Source organism: Pantherophis guttatus, chromosome 7, assembly GCF_059756535.1.
Source record: "Pantherophis guttatus breed Tessera chromosome 7, ASM5975653v1, whole genome shotgun sequence".
Taxonomy (NCBI): domain Eukaryota; kingdom Metazoa; phylum Chordata; class Lepidosauria; order Squamata; family Colubridae; genus Pantherophis; species Pantherophis guttatus.
In genome coordinates, this window is record NC_142069.1 from 89,226,227 (window position 1) to 89,249,738 (window position 23,512).

At 42.6% G+C, this 23,512-nt stretch overlaps 1 protein-coding gene across 1 annotated transcript in view; it reads right to left on the bottom strand.

Annotated features, from left to right (window-relative positions):
- Positions 1–1,373: 1,373 nt before the first annotated feature.
- SEMA3C (semaphorin 3C) overlaps positions 1,374–23,512 on the bottom strand; it is a 166,106-nt gene continuing 143,967 nt past the window's right edge. Inside the window, exons 13-18 of the mRNA XM_087873409.1 lie at positions 23,178–23,266; positions 15,601–15,642; positions 14,429–14,586; positions 11,465–11,532; positions 6,508–6,638; positions 1,374–4,585 (exon numbers count right to left, since the gene is read on the bottom strand). Of these exons, the coding sequence (XP_087729535.1) occupies positions 4,172–4,585; positions 6,508–6,638; positions 11,465–11,532; positions 14,429–14,586; positions 15,601–15,642; positions 23,178–23,266 (902 nt within the window). The 3' untranslated portion in view covers positions 1,374–4,171. The remainder of the gene's footprint in view (positions 4,586–6,507; positions 6,639–11,464; positions 11,533–14,428; positions 14,587–15,600; positions 15,643–23,177; positions 23,267–23,512) is intronic.

A 23,512-nucleotide genomic window follows, 5' to 3' on the forward strand; every position in this document is an offset into this window, starting at 1 on the left:
TTTCTTTATGATCGGTGAAAGGGTTAGAAAAGCAGAAACACCAACTTCCACAGCTAGAGGTCATTGCAAGAAAGGTTAAAAATGAAGGCAGAGTAGACTTATATGCTTACAACGGGACTGATTTTAACAGAGGTTGAAACTGCGGCGTTAGGAGAAATGAGGTGGAGCGTGTTAAGAATAGAATGACAGAGTTGGAAGGGACCTTGGAGGTCTTCTAGTCCAACCCCCTGCTTAGGCAGGAAACCCTACACCACTTCAGACAAATGGTTCTCCAACATCTTCTTAAAAACCTCCAGTGTTGGAGCATTCACAACTTCTGGAGGCAGGTTGTTCCACTGATGAATTGTTCTAACTGTCAGGAAATTTCTCCTTAGTTCTAGGTTGCTTCTCTCCTTGATTAGTTTCCACCCATTGCTTCTTCTCTCCTTGATTTTTTCCACCCATTGCACCTACCCTCAAGTGCTTTGGAGAATAGGTTGACTCCCTCTTCTTTGCGGCAGCCCCTGAGATATTGGGACACTGCTCTCATGTCAACCCTAGTCCTTCTTTTCATTAAACTAGACATACCCAGTTCCTGCAACTGTTCTTCGTATGTTTTAAGAAAGAGCACGCCAGCATTCATCTTGGATGTATGCCTATTAATGCAAATTGCAAAATTGGTTCTGCAGTACATATGAGAACTGGGAGTTATTTGTGTGGGAATTGGAACATCTGTTTGGGAAATGTCCTGGAGAAAGCAGACACTGTCCCAGAGTAGGATCCACCACCACAGATTTGCTTGCTTCTTCTCAGTTTACATGAAATGTTCTTGAAAAAGCCACATGGCCTAGGTAACAATTCACACATGACCAAAGAGATATCAAAGGCTGCTTGGCATAACTGTTTCTTGAGTGAGCCTCAGGGGGAAACTGGTTGACTCTGAACTTTTCAGACCAGAGTAGAGACAAGGAATCAGTGGCTTAATTGACTTTTTTTAATTAAAAAAAAAAGCATTCCTATTTGACTCATGCTTCATCATCATCCCCCATCATCCCTTGCGGAGTGAAGTCTGGGCAACTGAATGGAGCTAGCCGAGAGTTTTAATGGTCGGATGCCCTTCCTGTTGCCAGTACGGAGTTTCGTTCAGCAGATATATTCTCAGTGTGAGAGAAACATCTGCCTCCACCTAGGATCGAACTCACAGCCTCCTGATTGCGAGGCGAGAGCTCCACCTCTAGGCCACTGCACCACTCTTCCTATTCGACTCACGCTTCTCCAGTGAATATTCTGCCTTATGAGGTCACCATCGTCATTTGTACTTCCTTGAATTCTGCAATGCAATTCTCCTATTAAAAAGTCAAAAACCCATAAATAAGGAACGTTGTACACACAAATTAGGTCGAAAACGGATCAAAGGCATGTATTAATTGAAGTAGCCCTATTGTTACGTGGTCTTCAAAAGACGTCACAAGCTGACTTTAATTAAACTCAACATTTGGCTAAATCAGAAAAAAGATTATAGAGTTGAAAAGTACAGATTTTTTGTCGCTATCAACGTTTGATCAAAAATTGGAGGGAACTGGTGATATAGGTGCCAACAATGCTTCCGTGTGTTTTTCCCCTTGATTTTCACTCTTGGCCATCTCCCATGGAGCGTGGAAAATTGGATACTTCGCTTGGGATCTACCACGACATTCAGGGGTGGGATTGCAAATTTTCAGCAATCAGTTCGCTGCCTGGTTGCTGGGTGGGTGTGGCCATGGGGGCGTGGCCTACTCAGCCTCCTGCACCATGGCTGGGGGGAGGGGCGTTTTTGGCCTCCCCAGGCTCCGGAGGCTTTCCTCGAGCCTCCAGGAGGGAGAAAATAGCCTCCCCCAGCCTCCGGAGGCCCTCGGGAGGCCAGAAATGGGCCCATTTCTGGACTTCCGGTACTTTGGGTAGGCCCGTTTTTCACCCGCCCCAGGCTCTGGAGGCTTTCCTGGAGCCTACAGGAGGGCGAAAACAGCCTCCCCCAGGCCCACCAGAGGCCCTCCAGAGGCCAGAAATGTGCCCGTTTCTGGACTTCCAGTAGTCCCATTTTTCGTCCTCCCAGAGCCTCCATGGACGCCTTGCACTTATCTGGCATCCAAAATAGGCCGCATGGAGACTATGCGGGGCGGGATGCAGGGTCAGCCAGTCCTTGTAACAACCGGTTCGTGCGAATCATCTGGTTCACCCAAATCGGTCCAAACCGGCTGAATCCCACCTCTGATTCCTGAACAAGCAGAAGATTCCAAAACATATTGAGATGAATGTCCTTTCTATTGCTTGCCTTCTCAGTGCGAGCTATAGAAACAAAGTGAATGGAGAAGACCTCATGCAGGACTATGTTTTATTCATGTGTTATGAACATATGCAGAAGTGGGCTGCTAACCGGTTCAGACCAGTTCGGGCAAACCGGTAGTTCCAAGCAGCGGCTGGGCCAGCCCACCCACCCTGGCACTATCCCGTCCTATATAATCACTGTTTTTCCGATGCCACTCACATTTTCGGTTCTGGGTGAACTGGTTGTTACAATACGTGACCCCTCCCCACCTCTGAACATATGTCCCGAATGGATTATATCACTACACAGGATGTCAGCCAATGCTATCAATATAATGGCATGCAGCCATCTGTATTTGTCTGGATACATATGAGTACTCTTGTGATAGCTTTCCCATCATTATGCAGGCTACACTGTGTATCTCATGAGGGTTGCAAGTGGGTATTTCATTAACTTTTTTTCAGGTTCAGTTTAAGACAATTTTCAAATTCCTAATTAGATCAAATTACTGCTGTCAAACCTATCAACATACAGGTAACTCTATGTATTGTGGGTTCTGTGTGTACTATTGTATTACGGGTGAGATGTTTCGTAAAATAAATTATTGTAACTTCCAGCAAATATTTACCCTCGTGCTACTTTTCTCCTTCACTTGATCAAACCCGGGTTTAATACAGGTAAGTCCTCGACTTACAACAGCAACGGAGCCCACAATTGACGCTGTTAAGTGAGACGTTTGTTAAGTGAGCTTTGCCCCATTTTATGACTTTTGTTGCCGCAGTTGTTAAGTGAATCCCTGCAGTGGATAAGTTAGCAACCTGGTTGTTAAGTGAATCTGGTTTTCCCCATTGACTTTGCTCGTCAGAAGGTCGCAAAAAGGGATTATGTGACCCCGGGACGCTGTGACCGTCATAAGTAGGAACCAGTTGCCAAGTATCTGAATTTTGATCAGATAATTATAATTATATTGCTGCAAAGGTCATAACTGTGAAAAACAGTAACTGTGAATGGTCACCAAATGAACTGTTGTAAGTCGAGAACTATATGTACTACCATGTTTCCCCGAAAATAAGACCCTGTCTTATATTTTTTTTGAACCCTGAAATAAGCGCTTGGCCTTATTGCCATGCGCTCAAAAGCCCAATTGGGCTTATTATCAGGGGATGTCTTATTTTGGGGGAAACGGTACATGTTTGCATTGTTTTTTAGGATCCATTTTATACAAATACACAATGGAAATGCAATTTTTTTTTTTTATCTCAGCTAACCGAACACGGTACATGCCACAACCGGGGTGAGTTTAGCCTTCCCCGGTCTGAGGCTCTTTTAAACTGTGATGTATTCACTCACAACCCCGTAATTCCTAATCGGCATGATCCTCCTGTGACATTAATATTGGGAAATTGACTTTGGAATTGAATTTGTGCATCCACAAGAGCTCGTTTCTCAACGCAACGTACCGTAAACAGAGAATCACACATAGACACGCACAAAACCATACATGTAGATGGAGACCACTCCAAGTCACTCTTTGTCCTAACCCACTCTTTCCTTCCGACCTTCCATGACTCCAAGCTGGACGTTCAGTGCTTCGTCATCAGGACAACAAAGATGACCTCAAAACATGGCACAATGCCCTCTCTGAAGGTTTAGAGAGCGAAAGCAAGGAGGGATCAATAGGTTTACTTCAAGGTGGACATCTCTTTGGACTTGGTCTTAGTTGTCTGATTTCAGCTTGAGTGTCCTGAACTTTTGTCGAGCGGGCTTGGTTACTCTTTCGCTCTACTCTCAGCGGAGAAAGAAAACCACCTGGTTAAAAATGAATTCCTTGAGTGAGGGTACAAAATGGCAGTGGTGATGAAGAAGTTTATGGATAGAGCTTGGCCCTTACGATCCGGGCCACTGGTTCCTACGGTTCCTGCTTTTCCGGCTGTTGAGAAGAGCCTTTAGTTTATTGTAGTCCCCTCTCATCTTTGAGGAACCATCAGCCTGTTGACCCAATTGCCGCGTGTCCTTGCAGTATTGATTAATCATCTGAAGTTCGGAGTGGCTGAACGATCCAGCCAAGTCCTTGGGGTGGAACTGCAAAGCGTGGAGCGAACTGGCCCAGGTCCACGGAGACCACTTGTCCGTCATGAAGGCCACGGTGTCTGAATCCAAAACCTTGAAGTTCACCTTGGCTATGGTTTGCTTGAAGCCATTTTCCGTGGCGATACAGTGGTACGTCCCACGATCAGCTTCCTGCACCGAACGGATTAGAAGCCCTTGCTGTGTCGCTAGGATTCGTTCACCGAGTTTCACCTAGGGACAGTCCAAAATATATATGTTTAAAAGTTTAAGAGACTTGGGTCAAAAATGTTACTTTTTTTTTATTCATACGTCATTTGGTTAATATATCCTACTATTAAATCATTTGATTTATTAACAATTTCCTCAAAATAAATAAATAAATAAATTGTTAATGCACAGAATAACAGAAGAGTTGGAACGGACTTTGTAGGTCATCAAGTCTACTTCCCTGCCCAAGCAGGAGACCCTACACCATTTTTGACAGATGGCAGTCTAATCTCTTCTTGAAAGCCTCCAGTGATGAAGCTCCCACCACTTCTGAAGGCAACTTCTGTTCCATTGGTTGATTGCTCTCACTGTCAGAAAATTTCTCCTTATTTCTAGGTTGAATCTCTTCTTGATCATTTTCCATCCATTGTTCCTTGTCTGGCCTTTGGGTGCCTTGGAAAATAGCTTGACCCCCTTCCTCCTCTCTGTGGTAGCCCCTCAAATATTGGAAGACTGCTATCATGTCTCCCCTGGTCCTTCTCTTCACTAGACTAGCCAGGCCCAGTTCCTGCAACCGTTCATCGTATGTTTTAGCCTCCAGTCCCCTAATCATCTTGGTTGCTCTTCTCTGCACTTTTTCTAGAGTCTCAACACCATCTAATTCATCAAACTAATAAATAAATTATTAACCAATCATTCGGTTTTCTTCATCAGACATTGCTATTGTACAAAACACTGGATTTTTGTAATTTTTTTCTTTTAGTTTTCCTGCACCGATGGCCCTTCTACGATACAGTTTGAAGAAGTATTTAATTCGTTGTTCAAGTGTTACCAGAAATTATTAATCTAGGATGTAAACAAACAAAAGGACTTTTAATTGATGAAAGCAGTGCAGTTAGTGCTCCGTTTAACATTTGTGATCTGGATGTTATTCAGATGCTGATAATCAGTAATGTAAAAGTATATCTTTGCCCACATAGAAACAATTTATAAATTTAAAAAAATGATTCATTCTATTTTATTAAAATAACCCTTCCCTGGGCTTCAGCCTGGTTATCTCCTACAGGCACTGTCCATAAAGAAATTGCTGGATTATGACTGATCCTTCATTCCATCCAATTATATTCTTATTTCACTCGTACACTTTGAAGCAGTTAAAAGAATTTTAATTTTGTTAACTCGATTGTGAGCATTCTTGGCACGTTAAAGAACACTCGGTTATTTTGTGTATCTTGGAGGGCGGGGGACCTAACAGCTTTATGACAGTGGTGAAATTAAAAAAATTCCCCTACCAGTTCTGTGGGCGTGGCTTGTTGGGGGGGGAGGTCATGTGACTGGGTGAGTCCAACTCGACGTGGCTTGTTGGGGGGAAGTCATGTGACTGGGCGTGGCCAATTTGACATCACTCACATCGAGGGGCTCCTCACCGGTCCCTCCCCTCCCAGCCACTCCTTCTCGCGAATGGCAGGAAAATGGGGAGGGGAATATTCCTGCCTACCATCCTTTCCTCAGTCTGTGTTGAGATTGAGGAATGGATGACAGGCAGGAAAATCCCCTTCCCCATTTTCCTGCCTTTCACAAAAACGGCTCCATTGCAGCTGCTCCCCATTGGCCCCCTCCCTCCTGGGGACCATCTTAAAGAGACAGGCTGCAGTAGCTCCGTTCTGAATGGAGGGAGAAAAGTTAGCATTCTCTCTGCTGCATTTAACATTGAATTCTGTGAAATATCGAGTGGCCAGAAGAAGTGAGCGGCAACCGGCCGGGCGTAGGTGGGTGAGGCCAACAAGGGGTGGTTACTACCAGTTCAGCAAACTGATGCCAATAATCCCTAGCGGTTCGCCTGAACCAGTCCGAACCGGTAAGATTTCACCCCTGCTTTATGATCTGTTGACCTAGTCCTGGTGATAACACATTATTTCTCGTTGCTTTTCAATAAGGTCACTCACCTCTTTCCTTCGGTCGTTGTCCTTTTGGAAAAGCCATTTGATAGAAGCCTGGGGAGATTTAGGTGTACACTCAAGGAAAGTGGTGTTGTTTTTGACTCCGTATTGAATGACTTCAGCTGCGTTTCGATAAGCTAGAAGGTTAAATCAACATTATCAACACTTTGAGAGTCATTGGTGTTTGGTCCAATAGATGCCACCCCATAAGATTAGATTGGAATAGCGCTTGAATATAATAAAAATGAAGAAAAGAAATTAGTTAGCAAAAGTTGCATTACTTGGGACAGGGCACATTCTGTGATGCTATCTTTAACTATCCTAGATGCGCTTAGAACTATCTGATATTACCGTAATTGTTAGAAGAAACCCAGATTGTGATGCTACCTTATCTATATCCTAGATGCAACTGTCCAGTTTGGCTTTGCAACCCAACAAGACAGACACAGACTTCAGAGGATAATTAGAACTGCAGAAAAAAACAATGGCTACCAACCTGCCTTCCATTGAGGACTTGTATACTGCACGAGTCAAAAAGAGGGCTGTGAAAATATCTACAGACCCCTCGCATCCTGGACATAAACTGTTTCAACTCCAATCCCTCAAAATGATGCTATAGAGCACTGCACACCAGAACAACTAGACACAAGAACAGTTTGTTCTGAATGCCATCACTCTGCTAAACAACTAATTCCCTCAACACCGTCAAACTAGTTACTAAGCCTGTATTATGATTATTTTTCTCATCCTTCCTATTACCTATCTCCTTTTCTACTTATGACTATAACTTTGTTGCTTGTATTTTTACGATTTATATTGTTCTGTTTGTTTCTTAGTATGATTTGATTGCTTATTTAGTATCCTATCACTAAGTGTTGTACCTTATGATTCTTGATGAATGCATTTTTATGTACACTGAGAGCATATGCATCAAAGATAAAATTCCTTGTCTGTCCAATCCCACATGGTCAATAAAGAATTCAATTCAGTTCAGTTCAGTTCAGTTCAGTTCAGTTCAGTTCAGTTCAGTTCTGTTCTGTTCTGTTCTATTCTATTCTATTCTATTCTATTCTATTCTATTCTATTCTATTCCATTCCATTCCATTCCATTCCATTCCATTCCATATTTTCTATTCTATTCTATTCTATTCTATTCTATTCTATTCTATTCTATTCTATTCTATTCCATTCCATTCCATTCCATTCCATTCCATTCCATTCCATATTTTCTATTCTATTCTATTCTATTCTATTCTATTCTATTCTATTCTATTCTATTCTATTCTATTCTATTCTATTCTGAATTATTTTTTACTCCAAAGTCTTGGAATGCCAATATTACAACTGTTTCAATCTTTTTCAGCAATGTAATGATTTTCACTCCCCTCCACCTTTTCAACAATAGCAGTGTTTGGTGCGTTGTGTTTCAGGCGTTCTGTCAATGTGTATTTTCAAGCCCACCAAGATTGTGACCTTTGCCTTTTTAAAGATTTTTCCAGGTGTGTAATCTTTCAAGGTGTGGTTTTACAAGGTTGTAATGAACAGGAAAGCCATGTTAAAAAAAAAATTACAGGATAAGACAGTCGGAAGGGACCTTGGAGGTCTTCTAGTCCAATCCCTTGCTCAAGCAGGAGACTCTATGCCATTTTAGACAAAGATTGGTTGTCCAATCTTTTCTTGAAAACCTCCAATGAGGGAGCACCCACAACTTCTGGAGGCAAGCAGTTCCACTGATTAATTGTTCTAACTCTTAGGAAATTTCTCGTTAGTTCTAAGTTGCTTCTCTCCTTGATTAGTTTCCACCCATTGCTTCTTCTCCTGCCTTCTGGTGCTTTGGAGAATAGCTTGACTCCCTCTTCTTTGGGGCAACCCCTGAGATATTGGAAGACTGCTATCATGTCTCCCCTGGTCCTCCTTTTCATCAAACTAGACATACCCAGTTCCTGCAACCGTTCTTTATGTTTTAGCTTCCAGTCCCCTAATCATCTACCGGTTCTGTGGGCGTGGCTTGGTGGGCATGGCTTGGTGGGTGTAGCAAGGGAAGGATACTGCAAAATCCCCATTCCCTCTCCACTCCTGGGGGAAGGATATTGCAAAATCTCCATTTCCACCCCACTCTGGGGCCAGCCAGAGGTCGTATTTGCCAGTTCTCCGAACTCCTCAAAATTTCCGCTACCGGTTCTCCAGAACCTGTCAGAACCTGCTGGATTTCACCCCTGGTTTCCACCCGTTGCTTCTTCTTCTTCTTTTTTTTATTAAGTTTTTATTGTTAAAGAATTATAGTACAATTCCACCTTTCCGGTTTCATGGTGTTAATATACACATACATATACACATACATAATATTTGCTTATTATTTACATGGTATAGCCTCATTATCTTAATTTAAAAGGTACTGCCCGTAGGATTTCTTACTTATGTTATCCTTAATACCTATTATTACATTTTATTTACATAAACTTGCATCCTTACTCCATTTTACATCCACTGATTAATTGTTCTAACTCTTAGGAAATTTCTCCTTAGTTCTAAGTTGCTTCTCTCCTTGATTAGTTTCCACCCGTTGCTTCTTGTCCTGCCTTCAGGTGCTTTGGAGAATAGCTTGACTCCCTCTTCTTTGGGGCAGCCCCTGAGATATTGGAAGACTGCTATCATGTCTCCCCTGGTCCTTCTTTTCATCAAACTAGACATACCCAGTTCCTGCAACTGTTCTTCATATGTTTTATTCTCCAGGCTCCTATAAAATAAAAATGCCAATGTCTGATTTTTTTTTTTTTTTAACTCTGATGTTGCCTACATCAATTTGCTATTGTTTTTTTTCCAGGAGCTCAAAGAAGCTTTCATGGGGATTAATCTTAATTGTTTCTTCAGGACCACAGCCCTGGGAGACACAGGATGTGTCTGAGAGAATGAAGGACCGGCTAGAAAAATATCCCACAGGGTATTTCTTTTTAACGAGGAAGAGGGTTTTTTTGGTAAAATCTTCAAATGCAGCAGGATTAAATAATAATAATAATAATAATAATAATAATAATAATAATAATAATAATAATAATTCCATATTTAATTATTCTGTAGCTGGTGGCTTTGAAAAGAAGAAAAGACATTCACAATTGCGTGCACAAAGAATCTTCTAGGGTACCAAACGAAAAAAAAAATATGTATGTATTTTTAAGGAGAGTTCATATCAGGTTTCCTGCTTGAGTCTTGGGTTGGACTAGAAGACCTCCAAGGTCCCTTCCAACTATTCTATTCTATTCTATTCTATTCTATTCTATTCTATTCTATTCTATGCTATGCTATGCTATGCTATGCTATGCTATGCTATGCTATGCTATGCTATGCTATGCTATGCTATGCTAAGCTATGCTATGCTATGCTATGCTATTCTACAGTATTCTACTCTACTCTATTCTATTCTACTCTACAGTATTCTACTCTAGTCTACTCTAGTCTACTCTACTCTCTTCTATTCTACTCTAAAGTATTCTACTCTAGTCTAGTCTATTCTATTCTACTCTATTCTATTCTATTTTACTCTACAGTATTCTACTCTACTCTATTCTATTCTACTCTACAGTATTCTACTCTACTCTACTCTACTCTCTTCTATTCTACTCTAAAGTATTCTACTCTAGTCTAGTCTAGTCTACTCTATTCTATTCTATTTTACTCTACAGTATTCTACTCTACTCTATTCTATTCTACTTTACAGTATTCTACTCTAGTCTACTCTAGTCTACTCTACTCTCTTCTATTCTACTCTAAAGTATTCTACTCTAGTCTAGTCTATTCTATTCTACTCTATTCTATTCTATTTTACTCTACAGTATTCTACTCTACTCTATTCTATTCTACTCTACAGTATTCTACTCTACTCTACTCTACTCTCTTCTATTCTACTCTAAAGTATTCTACTCTAGTCTAGTCTAGTCTACTCTATTCTATTCTATTTTACTCTACAGTATTCTACTCTACTCTATTCTATTCTACTTTACAGTATTCTACTCTACTCTACTCTAGTCTACTCTACTCTCTTCTATTCTACTCTAAAGTATTCTACTCTGGTCTAGTCTACTCTATTCTATTCTATTTTACTCTACAGTATTCTACTCTATTCTATTCTACTCTACAGTATTCTACTCTATTCTACTCTACTCTACTCTACTCTACTCTACTCTCTTCTATTCTACTCTAAAGTATTCTACTCTAGTCTAGTCTAGTCTACTCTATTCTATTCTATTTTACTTACAGTATTCTACTCTACTCTATTCTATTCTACTTTACAGTATTCTACTCTACTCTACTCTAGTCTACTCTACTCTCTTCTATTCTACTCTAAAGTATTCTACTCTAGTCTACTCTACTCTATTCTATTCTATTTTACTCTACAGTATTCTACTCTATTCTATTCTACTCTACAGTATTCTACTCTATTCTATTCTACTCTACTCTACTCTACTCTACTCTACTCTACTCTACTCTACTCTCTTCTATTCTACTCTAAAGTATTCTACTCTAGTCTAGTCTAGTCTAGTCTACTCTATTCTATTCTATTTTACTCTACAGTATTCTACTCTAGTCTACTCTACTCTACACTACAGTATTCTACTCTACTCTACTCTACTCTATTCCTTTCCATCCCGCTGACTGCCCCACGATGAGTTGAAAATACTCAAAATAAGGCAATTTTTCAGATAATGGTCATGTTGCTTTTTTTTTTTAAAAAAAATGGAAATCACACCTAAACGGACTGAAGTTTCAAGGCAAGAGCTGAAATTCAGGGCAAGAGCTGAAATGACCCATCAAACACACACCACACAAACGGAAGGAAAAATGTGACACATTTATGGATACTCTGCTATTTTTACTAGCATATGAAACGGTCACTATGATTCACTCAGAAAAAAAAAAAAAAACCACCGGCCATTTCTTTCCATAACCCAGCCATCTTTCAAAATACCTTTGAGGTTAAATCCCCGGCACTGAGTCATGGGGTTTCCATGTCTCACGTCTTGCCTTCGACTCCGCCTGCAACATTAAGGGAAAGGAAAGTTACGTAGTTGCAAAATTTCACCAACTAGCCAATAGAGATAATAGAGAGTATTTGTAGCTCAGGGTTGAACTGTGGGGTCCTTGGCGCTCTCTGAGCTTGGTGGTTTTTTTGAAGACGTTTCATGACCCAACTAGGTAACATCATCAGTGCTAGAAGAGAGTTAGGTGTGCAGAGAGTGGAGGAGGAGGAAGAGGAGGAGGAGGAGGAGGAGGAGGAGGAGGAGGAGGAGGAGGAGGAGGAGGAGGAGAAGAACTGTGGGGTCCTTGGTGCTCTCTGAGCTTGGTGGTTTTCTTGCAGATGTTTTATGACCCAACTAGGTAACATCAGTACTAGAAGGGAGTTAGGTGTGCAGAGAGGAGGAAGAGGAAGAGGAGGAGGAGGGGCAGGGGAAGGAGGAGGATGGATGTGGGGTCCTTGGTGCTCTCTGAGCTTGGTGGTTTTCTTGCAGACATTTCATTACCCAACCATCATGGTGGCACAGTGGTTAGAATACAGTATTGCAGGCTGACTTTGTCAACTGTCAACAGTTTGATCCTGACCGGCTGAAGGTTGGCTCAGCCTTCCATCATTCCGAAGTCGGTAAAATAGAATAACAAGAGTTGGAAGGGAGCTTGGAAGTCTTCTAATCCAACCCCCTGCTTAGGCAGGAAACCCTACAGCACTTCAGACAAGTGGTTATCCAACCTCTTCTTAAAAACTTCCAGTGTTGGAGCATTCACAACTTCTGGTGGCAAGTTGTTCCACTGGTTAATTGTTCTCACGGTCAGGAAATTCCTCCTTAGTTCTAAGTTGCTTCTCTCTTTGATCAGTTTCCACCCGTTGCTTCTTGTTCTACCCTCAGGTGCTTTGGAGAATAGCTCTTCTTTGAGGCAGCCCCCAACGAGGACCCAGCTTGTTGGGGGCAAAATAGATTTGAACGGATTTTGTGTGTGCTGCGTTCTTTGGGGTCCGTAGCTGGGGCAGAACAAACCGGATTTTTAGCATGTAAATCTTGATGTTCTTATTGTGATTTCTGGCTGGCTTCTTCTTCGCGAAAGAACATTTGTTTTGTTTTCCTTTTAGCATTGTTACGCTTAAAAAGAATTTGACCTGGGGGGGGGGGGTTTAAATCATTTCTCCGCAGCGCTTTCTTTTCATGTCTTGTACCACTCAAAGAGATCACAGACAGAGAAGAACAAGGGTTTGGTGGGGGTCTATTAGAAGTCGACGTGAAACAATGGAAAGATCCATTTCCAAAAGTGAAAAAAAGAGCTTGGAAAATCGGTACGTCATTACCGTGACATGAAAAATATTTGGCAAAACACGCAGATGGCTTTTTCCCAACGAGGCCATGATCCAAACGCCTCGGAGTCATCTTTTGGGAACAAAACTTCGTAGGCATCCAATAGGGCACAGAAAAGAGACAGAACAAAATATTGTCTGCATGAAGGAGTTACTACTGGTGTCTAGACTCCCAGACTTGGCTGGTTACTGATAATTTTTCTCAATTATATATATTTATATATATATATATATTACTAGATAAAGGAATTAATTTCCTAAATATGTAAAACCCAGACTTCATTATCTATGCGTTTCCTTTTTTCCCATCAGAGCAAGCCCAAATATTACTCAAAAGGAGATGGTGAGCTCTATTGTGAAGGACTGGAAGATATTCGCAGACATTTCTCGATGTTCAGATCACATTTTGGCAAATTCTGAAACGTGCAGCAGGCAAGTATCGTATTTCAGAACAGAACATTACACTAACAATAGGAACACAGTGAAACCAGGCAGGTCTTTCGTTTTCTAAACGAAAATCTTTCAAGACAGACGACGCTTGCTGGAAAACATTCTAGATGAGCAGTCTGACTCTTTCAAAAATTTAGAAGCAGTGGAAGACATTCCTATTAGCAATAGCACTAGCAATAGATTTATATACCGCTTCACAGTGCTTTTACAGCCCTTTCTAAGTGGTTTACAGAGGCAGCATATTGCCCCCAACAATCTGGGTCCTCATTTTACCGATTTCGGAAGGAAAGGAGGAAGGCTGAGTCAACCTTGAGCCGGTCAGGATCGAACTCCTGGCAGTGGGCAGAATTAGCCTGCAATGCCGCATTCTGACCACTGCACCAGCACGACTCAGAGCTAGAGATAGATAGATAGATAGATAGATAGATAGATAGATAGATAGATAGATAGATAGATGGATGGATGGCCGGACGGATGGATAATGGGGGGATGAATGGATGGGTGATAGACAGACAGAACTTAGCAATAGCACTTAGACTTATATATCGCTTCACAGGGTTTCACAGCCCTCTCTAAGCAGTTTACAGAGTCAGCCTATTGCCCCCAACAATCTGGGTCCTCATTTTACCAACCTCGGAAGGATAGAAAGCTGAGTCAACTTTGAGCTGGTCAGGATTGAACTGCTGGCAGTGGGCAGAGTTAACCTGCAATATTGCATTCTAACCACTGGGAGGGAAGGAAGGAAGGAAGGAAGGAAGGAAGGAAGGAAGGAAGGAAGGAAGGAAGGAAGGAAGGAAGGAAGGATAGCAATAGCATTTATACTTATATACCGCTTCACAGTGCTTCACAGCCCTCTCTAAGCAGTTTACAGAGTCAGCCTATTGCCCCTAACAATCTGGGTCCTCATTTTACTGATCTCGGAAGGACCTCGGAAGGACGGAAGGCTGAGTCAACCTTGAGCCTGGTGAGATTCGAACTGCCAAATTGCAGGCAGCCGGCAGTCAGCAGAAATAGCCTGCAGGACTGCACTCTAGCCATTGTGCCAGTGTGGCTATGACATCACAGACACGTGAAAAAAATATTAACGCCACAACCACATTTCTTTCTGCCAATCTTATCCGGTGGCCTGTCCTCCTTCACCTTTTGCCCGTTGGGTAGAACCTGGAGCAGGAGTTGCCATCCCAGGCACAATAAGGGTCTCGGGCCAGGCAGCAGTCGGCACAGGCGGTCCCGTAGATGTGGCAACGGTGCAAGGAGACCTGGGTGACGCCTTCATCGGAGCTGACGTACAACTGTTGCTGTTGGAAAAGCAAGGGAGAAGTTTGGGGTGGCAGCTTCTGGAACTGAAGGAAGATGTCCAGGCTGAATGCAGCAAATGGAGATCTGCCCCTCCCCCACCTTGTCCCTTGACCCCTTCAAAGGATCACAAAGCCAAGAACTGACTTGCTCAGGCCAAAATGAATGCAAGGAAGTCTCTGGTTATTATTGCATGACGAGGCCCTTTTAGGAAATATGTGGGAATGATCTTAAAATTTTCAAAACTTTGAAGGTCTGTCTTTCTGTTTGTCTGTCTGTCTGTCTGTTTATCTGCCTCCCTCTCTCTCTCTCTCTCTCTTTCCAGCTATCTATCATCTATTTTTCTCTGCATCCTTCCATCCATCCATCATCTCTGTATCTCTGTATCTATCTGTCTGTCTGTCTGTCTGTCTATCTATCTATCTATCTATCTATCTATCTATCTATCTATCTATCTATCATCCATCTCTCTCTCTCTCCTCTTTCTCTCTCCATCCATCCATCCATCCATCCATCCATCCATCCATCCATCTCTCTCTCTCCTCTCTCTCTCTCCATCCATCCATCCATCCATCCATCCATCCATCCATCCATCTCTCTCTCCTCTTTCTCTCTCCATCCATCTCTCTCTCTCTCTCTCTCTCTCTCTCTCTCTCTCTCTCTCTCTCTCTCTCTCTCTCTCCTTCTTTCTCTCTCTCCATCTCACCCTCTCCATCAGCACATAGCAGATGCACAAAAAAATGTTGGGTAGTATTAGATGAGACAAGTTAGCCATGATTTATGTTGATAACTTAGTTCAGTGCCCTGGTTCAGGATTCAACTCATGGGCTCTAATTGATATATTTGCACCAAATACATTTAAGGAGTTTTAAACCCCAAACTGCAGCTGTTTAAAGATGATTCTTGGTACAGGAGTCAAACTCATGGTCTGAAATTGATATATTTGCATCAGATACATTTAAGGAATGATAAACCCCAAATTACAACTGCTTAATGATGATGATTCTTCTCAGTACCTTTTTAGATGAAATGGCCATTGTTGTTATCGGCGCATTATTCTGGAAAACAAAAAAGAAAGAATGGTTTAGAATTTAAACTTTGGTTAATCAAGTCATAACAGTCCCCAATCCATAAACTGAGCAATGGTGACACAGTGGTTAGAATGCAGTATTGTAGGAGAACTAACTCTGCCCACTGCCAGGAGGTCGATCCTAACTGGCTCAAAGTTGACTCAACCTTCCATTCTTTCCAAGGTGGGTAAAATGAGGACCCAGTTTGTTGGGGGCAAGAGGCTGACTCTGAAAACTGCTTAGAGAGGGCTGTAAAAGCACTGTGAAGTGATATATAAGTCTAAGTGGTATTGTTATTGTTATTTAAGCTGTGGTAGCACAGTGGTTAGAATGCAGTATTGCAGGTGAACTAACTCAACCCAATGCCAGGAGTTCAAATCAATATATACATGCTATTCCTTCCTTCCTTCCTTCCTTCCTTCCTTCCTTCCTTCCTTCCTTCCTTCCTTCCTTCCTTCCTTCCTTCCTTCCTTGGTGGCACAGTGGTTAAGATGCAGTATTGCAGGCAAACTCTGCCCACTGCTAGGAGTTCGATCCTGACGGGCTCAAGCTTGACTCAGCCTTCCATCCTTCCGAGGTCAGTCAAATGAGGACCCAAATTGTTGGGGGGCGATAGGCTGACTCTGTAAACCGCTTAGAGAGGGCTGCGAAGCACCATGAAGTAGCATGTAAGCGCTATTGCTATAAACTGACAGTCCAGTCTTCTGATAATAACACTTTTGTCTTTTTTTTCCAGCTTTGCAACATGTTCCTCACCCTTTCCCCGTGACAGCATAATATCCAACATTAGCAAAGCTTAATAACTCTGACCCTTATCACTTGAGGAGCCTATGAAGAACGGAAGATAGTCAGCCTTGTTCTTTTCAAATATAAATCCAAGTGTTTATGCTTTGAAAAATGGGAGCCCGTATTCTTTTGGGTCACAGCTCATATTTAATGAGCATGTAAACAGGATGGAGGGGAAAGGACGCATGGTTCTTGCGAGCAATACCGAAGAAGGCGTACAATCTCATGGCTTTGCTTTGGATTATCCAGGCAACCGTCTGCCTTACAAATGAAGTGTTTGGCATGTTTGACTTTGTGTTTGCATTCAGCTGGTTCAGAAGACACGTCTAGCTAGCGGGGATTGCAGCTCTTTGGAAGTTACTTTGCCCCAAAATTAGAAACAGAAGAAGGACAACGGAGCAACGTGAAGTGTTAACGGGATGTCCTGCTAAACTAACAAGACAATGTATCCCTCTTGGTAAAACACACTCAATTGATAACCAAGAAGAGAAGAAGATAGCCAAGGCTCAAAGATTAACAGGATTATCCCATAAGGAAAAAAAACGAGGCCTGTTTCTAATAATTACTACTACACTAACTCGTTGGAAAAACAGAACGTTGTTAGAACACATTACTCGGTTCCCATTTTGCACTACGAGTCGTTCTCAACTTAGGGCCACAAACGAGTCCAAAATTTATGTCGCTAACTGAGACATGTGTAAAGAGTTTTGCCCCATTTTATGACTTTTCTCACCCTTTCCTTCCTTCCTTCCTTCCTTCCTTCCTTCCTTCCTTCCTTCCTTCCTTCCTTCCTTCCCCCCTTCCCCTTCCTTCCTTTCTTCCTTCCTTCCTCTCTTATTCCCTTTCTCATTCTTCTTCTTGGTGGGGCAGTGGTTAGAATGCAGGATTGCAGGCTAACTCTGCCCACAGCCAGGAGTTCGATCCTGATCAGCTCATGGTTGACTCAGCCTTCCGTCCTTCCGAGGTCTGTAAAATGAGGAGCCAGATTGTTGGGGGCAATAGGCTGACTCTGTAAACTGCTTATAGAGAGTTGAAAAGCACTGTAAAGAAGTATATAAGTTTAAGAGCTATTGCTCTTCCTTCCTTCCTTCCTTCCTTCCTTCCTTCCTTCCTTCCTTCCTTCCTTCCTTCCTTCCTTCCTTCTTCCCTTTCTCATTCTTCTTTCTGGTGGGTCAGTGGTTAAATTGCAGGATTGTAGATTAATTTTGCCCACTGTCAGGAGTTCGATCCTGACCGGCTTAAGATTGACTCAGTCTTCCATCCTTCCGAGGGTCGGTAACAATTTCCCACATTGTTGGGGGAAATAAGATGACTCTGTAAAATTGTTTAGACAGAGCTGTAAAAGCACTGTGAAGTGGTATATAAATCTAAGTGCTATTGCTACGTGCTATATATACAATATATATCTTACCATATGGAATATGTACGAAATTGCAAGCAGAGCACACTAAAGGTTTTCTCAATCCAAGTCAGGAATCCTGAGTGACTGATGTAAAGTCAAATCAGATCTGACATCCTGTTGCAAATTTATTCCCTGAACACGGACCAGAGAAATCCTGTTCATTTTTTTCATCTCTCTCAGGTGTTTTTATCCTTATGCTTCTTCACACTTGTTGTAGCTGAATTCTCATTCTGAGTTTAGGAGGAGAGATGCAGGAAAAACAAGCTGCGAAGCAGAGAGCAGATAAGGATACGAAAGAGACAGAGGAAGGCAGCCAAAAACGCTGAAATGCTCTCCAAGTCATCTCTTGGAGAATTTTCAGAAGGCTTGACAGAAAATGTCAAAGGAGTTCTCCAGATATTTTATTTTTTTCCCCTGGAAAGGACTTCCGAGGGATTGCAAAACCCGCCAGTTCCTCAATTCACCCACACACTGAACGATAATCTAGCTATTGTGTGATTTCCAAACTCTCCCTCCCACTGTCTTCAGCACTTCTGCCGTCTTAGAATCATAGGGCTGGAAGATAATATAATATAATATAATATAATATAATATAATATAATATAATATAATATAATATAATATAATATAATATAATATAATATAATATAATATAATATAATATAATAAATATAATATAATATAATATAATATAATATAATATAATATAATATAATATAATATAATATAATATAATATAATATAATATAATATAATATAATATAATATAATATAATATAATATAATATAATATCAGATTTGGAAGGGACCTTGGAGGCAGTGGTGAAATTCAATTTTTTTTTCCTACCGGTTCTGTGGGCGTGGCTTGGGGGACATGGTTTGGTGGGCATGGCAGGGGAAGGATACTGCAAAATCTCCATTCCCACCCCACTCCTGGGGGAAGAATACTGCAAAATCTCCTTTCCCACCCCACTCCTGGGGGAAGGATATTGCAAATGTCCCATTCCCTCCCCACTGCTGGGGGAAGGATACTGCAAAAACTCCATTCCCACCCCACTCCTGGGGGAAGGATATTGCAAAATCTCCATTCCCACTCCACTCCAGGGGAAGGATACTGCAAATTTCCCATTCCCTCCCCACTCCAGGGGAAGGATATTGCAAAATCCCCATTCCCTCCCCAGTCCTGGGGGAAGGATATTGCAAAATCTCTATTCCCACCCCACGCTGGGGCCAGCCAGAGATGGTATTTGCAGGTTCACCAAAGTACTCAAAATTTCCGCTACCGGTTCTCCAGAACCTGTCAGAACCTGCTGGATCTCACCCCTGCTGGAGAGCTTTGCCAATTAACCTAATTGGTCAACGTGACTTGTTGGGGAGGGCGTTATTTCTTATTTTAATGATACTGACACCATGGGAAATTTTTAGAGTTGGTTTCTCTTTTGATCAGTCCGATATGATGTATCCAATAAAGAAGTTCTTTGAGGACGTCTCTAGCTTCAGGGTTATGATTTGCTTGGGTTCGTTAGTTGGAACCATGACATTAACACCAGAAAATTTTTCTCTATTTCTAGGTTGAATATCTCTTTGACAAGCTTCCCCCAGTCACTTCTTGTCCTGCCCTCTGGTGCCTTAGAGAATAAGGCAATCCCGTCTTCCCCCCATACCCCCCAAAAAATTATAGGTTTCCCTCAACACATCCTAAACCCACTTTGTCTTTGTCATCTGTGGAAATGTGGCTGTATTAAAAAAGGAAATTATTTTTCCTTCTCTTTCTTTCTGCGTTAGCTTCATCCTACTCCCTAGGAGCATGGGAATTTTGAGGGGGAGGAAACGTATTTCTCCCAAAGGGTCTTAAAACTGGAGAAGTGGGATGTGAAATAGGCCAAATCCAACTTGACTCAAAAAGAATCTTGAGTCATTTTCTGGTTCTTTAATTTCTCTTTTCTGCACAGGAACTCAGCCTGTAGCTGTTGCAGTCCAATCTGAGCTTGGGAAGAAGATTTTAAGAAATTAGTTTTGGCTTTGATGGGTCTACTTTTCTTAGCATAAATTATAACTTGGATGCAAAAACTGGCAAATAATGGATGTTTCTGGTTCCACTAACAGTTCACACGGAAATCAGCAAGTCCCTCTTCATCTGTGGACTTCCAAATACCTAGTCAAAGTCCATGAATTGGGTCTTTGAAGTGTTCCAATATCTCAGGGGCTGCCACAAACAAGAGGGAGTCAAGCTATTCTCCAAAGCCCCTGAGGGCAGGACAAGAAGGAATGGGTGGAAATTAATCAAGGAGAGAAGCAACCTAGAACTAAGAAGAAATTTCCTGACAGTGAGAACAATTAACCAGTGGAACAACTTGCCTCCAGAAGTTGTGAATGCTCCAACACTGGGAGTTTTTAAGAAGAGGTTGGATAACCATTGGTCTGAAGTGGTGTAGGGTTTCCTGCCTAAGCAGGGGGTTGGACTAGAAGACCTCCAAGGTCCCTTCCAACTCTTGTTATTCTATTTTACCGACTTCGGAATGATGGAAGGCTGAGCCAACCTTCAGCCGGTCAGGATCAAACTGTTGACAGTTGACAGAGTCAGCCTGCAATACTGTATTCTAACCACTGTGCCACCATGATGGTTGGGTAATGAAATGTCTGCAAGAAAACCACCAAGCTCAGAGAGCACCAAGGACCCCACATCCATCCTCCTCCTTCCCCTGCCCCTCCTCCTCCTCTTCCTCTTCCTCCTCTCTGCACACCTAACTCCCTTCTAGTACTGATGATGTTACCTAGTTGGGTCATAAAACATCTGCAAGAAAACCACCAAGCTCAGAGAGCACCAAGGACCCCACAGTTCTCCTCCTCCTCCTCCTCCTCCTCCTCCTCCTCCTCCTCTTCCTCCTCCTCCTCTCTCTGCACACCTAACTCCCTTCTGCCAAAAGTGGGGGGCGCATGGGGGGCGCACATGTGCCCACACGCATAATTCAATGCTCCCCCGTGCCCCGACCCCCATACATACACACGCGATCCCCCCCCCACGACCCCCGGTTTTGGCAGGCGACGGCAAAAAGGTTACTGGTGGGCCTGGTAGGCCTGTTTTTCACTCTCCTCACCCCCCTGAGGGCAAAAATGGCCTCCCCCACCTCCTGAGGACCTCCAGAGGCCAGAAATGGCCCATTTCCTGACTTCCAGTGGGCCTGGAAGGCCTGTTTTTTGCCCTTCCCAGGCTCCAGAGCCTTTCCTGGAGCCTGGGGAGGGCCAAAACGACCTCCCCCACCCCCTGGAGGTCCTCCAGAGGCTGGAAACGGCCTATTTCCCAACTTCCAGTGGGTCCAGAAGACCTGTTTTTTTGCCCTCCCCAGGCTCCAGAGCCTTTCTTGGAGCCTGGGGAGGGCGAAAATGGCCTTCCCCACCACCCCGGAGGCCCTCCAGGGGCCGGAAATGGCCTATTTCCTGACTTCCGGTAGGCCCAGAAGGCCTGAAAATCAGCTGGCCGGCACGTGCATGCACGCTGGAGCTGAGCTAGGGCAACGCTCATGTGCCCACATATATGGCTCCACGTGCCATCATGAGTATAGGGCTTCCTGCCTGAGAAGTGGGTTGGACTAAAAGACCTCTAAGGTCCCTTTCATCTCTGTTATTCTGTTAAACTATAGTGTGAAACTTGCTCTGGTTTTTCTTCCTAAATGATTTCTTCAGAGCTTCAACTGATTGAGGCCAATATCGGAAACTTTCGGGTGATAAAGAAAGAAAAACAGTCAGTTGGCTTTTTAAAAAAGATCTTATTGTCAGAAACCTTATCAACTAAGACACAGGCACACAAACACACACAGAATATTTGACGTCCCCACCACAAGAGATTGTAATCACGACATAAACAAAGAAAAAAGTCAGATTTGGTGGCCGCCGTTAGAACTTGGAAAGGAGGGGAGTAAAAAAAAAAACTCTATCAAAATTCTTTTAAGCCAGGCTGACAACTTAATGAAAAACAAGTGATTTAAAGCGGAATGTAAAATATTGCAATTGTGCTTTTCCTCCCTTGGAGAAACCCAAGCTCACAAGAGCAATACGAATGAAATCGCCCTTTTAACAGACTGACCGAGAGATCGGGCATCGGTTGTTAAAATGTGAGTTAATTGAGAAAAAAGTTATATTCTTTAACGAAGCTACTACCCAAATGACAGCCTTTGGGGCAGTGGTGAAATCCAATTTTTTTTACTACCGGTTCTGTGGGCGTGGCTTGGTGGGCGTGGCTTGGTAGGCATGGCAGGGGAAGGATACTGCAAAATCTCCATTCCCACCTCACTCTGGGGCCAGCCAGAGGCCGTATTTGCCGGTTCTCCGAACTGCTCAAAATTTCCGCTACCAGTTCTCCAGAACCTGTCAGAACTTGCTGGATTTCACCCCTGCTTTGGGGTTAATGTACCTCATTGGCGGGATCTTCTAAGTTAAATGAGGTAAACGAGCACAAAAAAGTATCATTTGCAGAAATCTGAGCTTCTGCAATTGTGGGAAACGAAATTGTTTATTGCACCAAGGTCTACCATATCAATGTTTCCCTGTAATAAGAAAACGCAGTGATTTTTTTTTTTAATTTTACCGTTTACCCAAGAAATAGTCCATCTTGCCAAGCTAATTTAGATGCAATCGTAAAAAGAAAAAAGAAAGAAAGAAATACATAGAAAGCTCAGAGTTGAACTGTTAAACTTTGGATGTGCTCTGATTTCTTTTTTCCTCCTCCTAGGTGCAAAAAACTAGGAAGACTAGCTGAGTTCAAAGCACCGAAGGATTTTATTATTGCTACTTTATGCACAAGAATCTGGTTAGAGGATGGTCAAAGCTAAACTGGTGCTAGATAAGATTCAATGGAATTCATGGGAAGCTGGACTTAAGGTCTTTTTCTGGGAGCGCAAAGATTCCAAACTAATGACATGTTTAACTCCGCCTTTCATCTCGGCTTGCTCATCTCCTACAGAAGATACTAGTACTATGGGACTGCAACAGTGGTGGGCTTCCAATATATTTACCACCGGTTTGCTGTGCATTCACATGCTCATTTTGCATGCGTGCTTTCCGTGCATGTGCCCGGCCTTCCATGCATGGCTTTGCTCACTTGTGCACCTTCATGTGCCCGCCCTTGAAAACATCCCTAAATAGGATGACATAGAGCCAGGGCGAGGGGGCGGGCCCAAACCGGTACGAACCGGCTGAATACCACCTCTGGACTGCAAACTTTGATAGTAGTTTATATATGCGCCTACTATTTCTGCTTATCTATTGGCCTGCTTGTTAGATGAAAGTATTTTGATGAGAGGGAAAAAAAGAATGAAGACTCTTGAAAGAGACCAACCTTAAAAACTTCCAGTTCTTCTAAGATCAGCTCTCCATTTGTCGATGAGTTAGTGGGCAGTGCCACCACCTTCTGCACCGTCCCCTGGTCTGAAACAGAGAAGATGCGGACCAGTTTTGAAACCATTGCAAAAAAGAAGAGCTGAGTTTTCACGGCATACAATGCAAAGTGGAGGGAAGTGCTTCAGGCTATCTCAGAATTCAAAGAACAGGTGAATTATATATCCACCATTTATTTTTTTCTTTTAAAATGCCTCTTGTGTGTTTGATTGATCTTCCTCCAAACCACAGTTCTGCTGGAATATTTTTAAGCAAACTCCACTGAAATACAAGAAG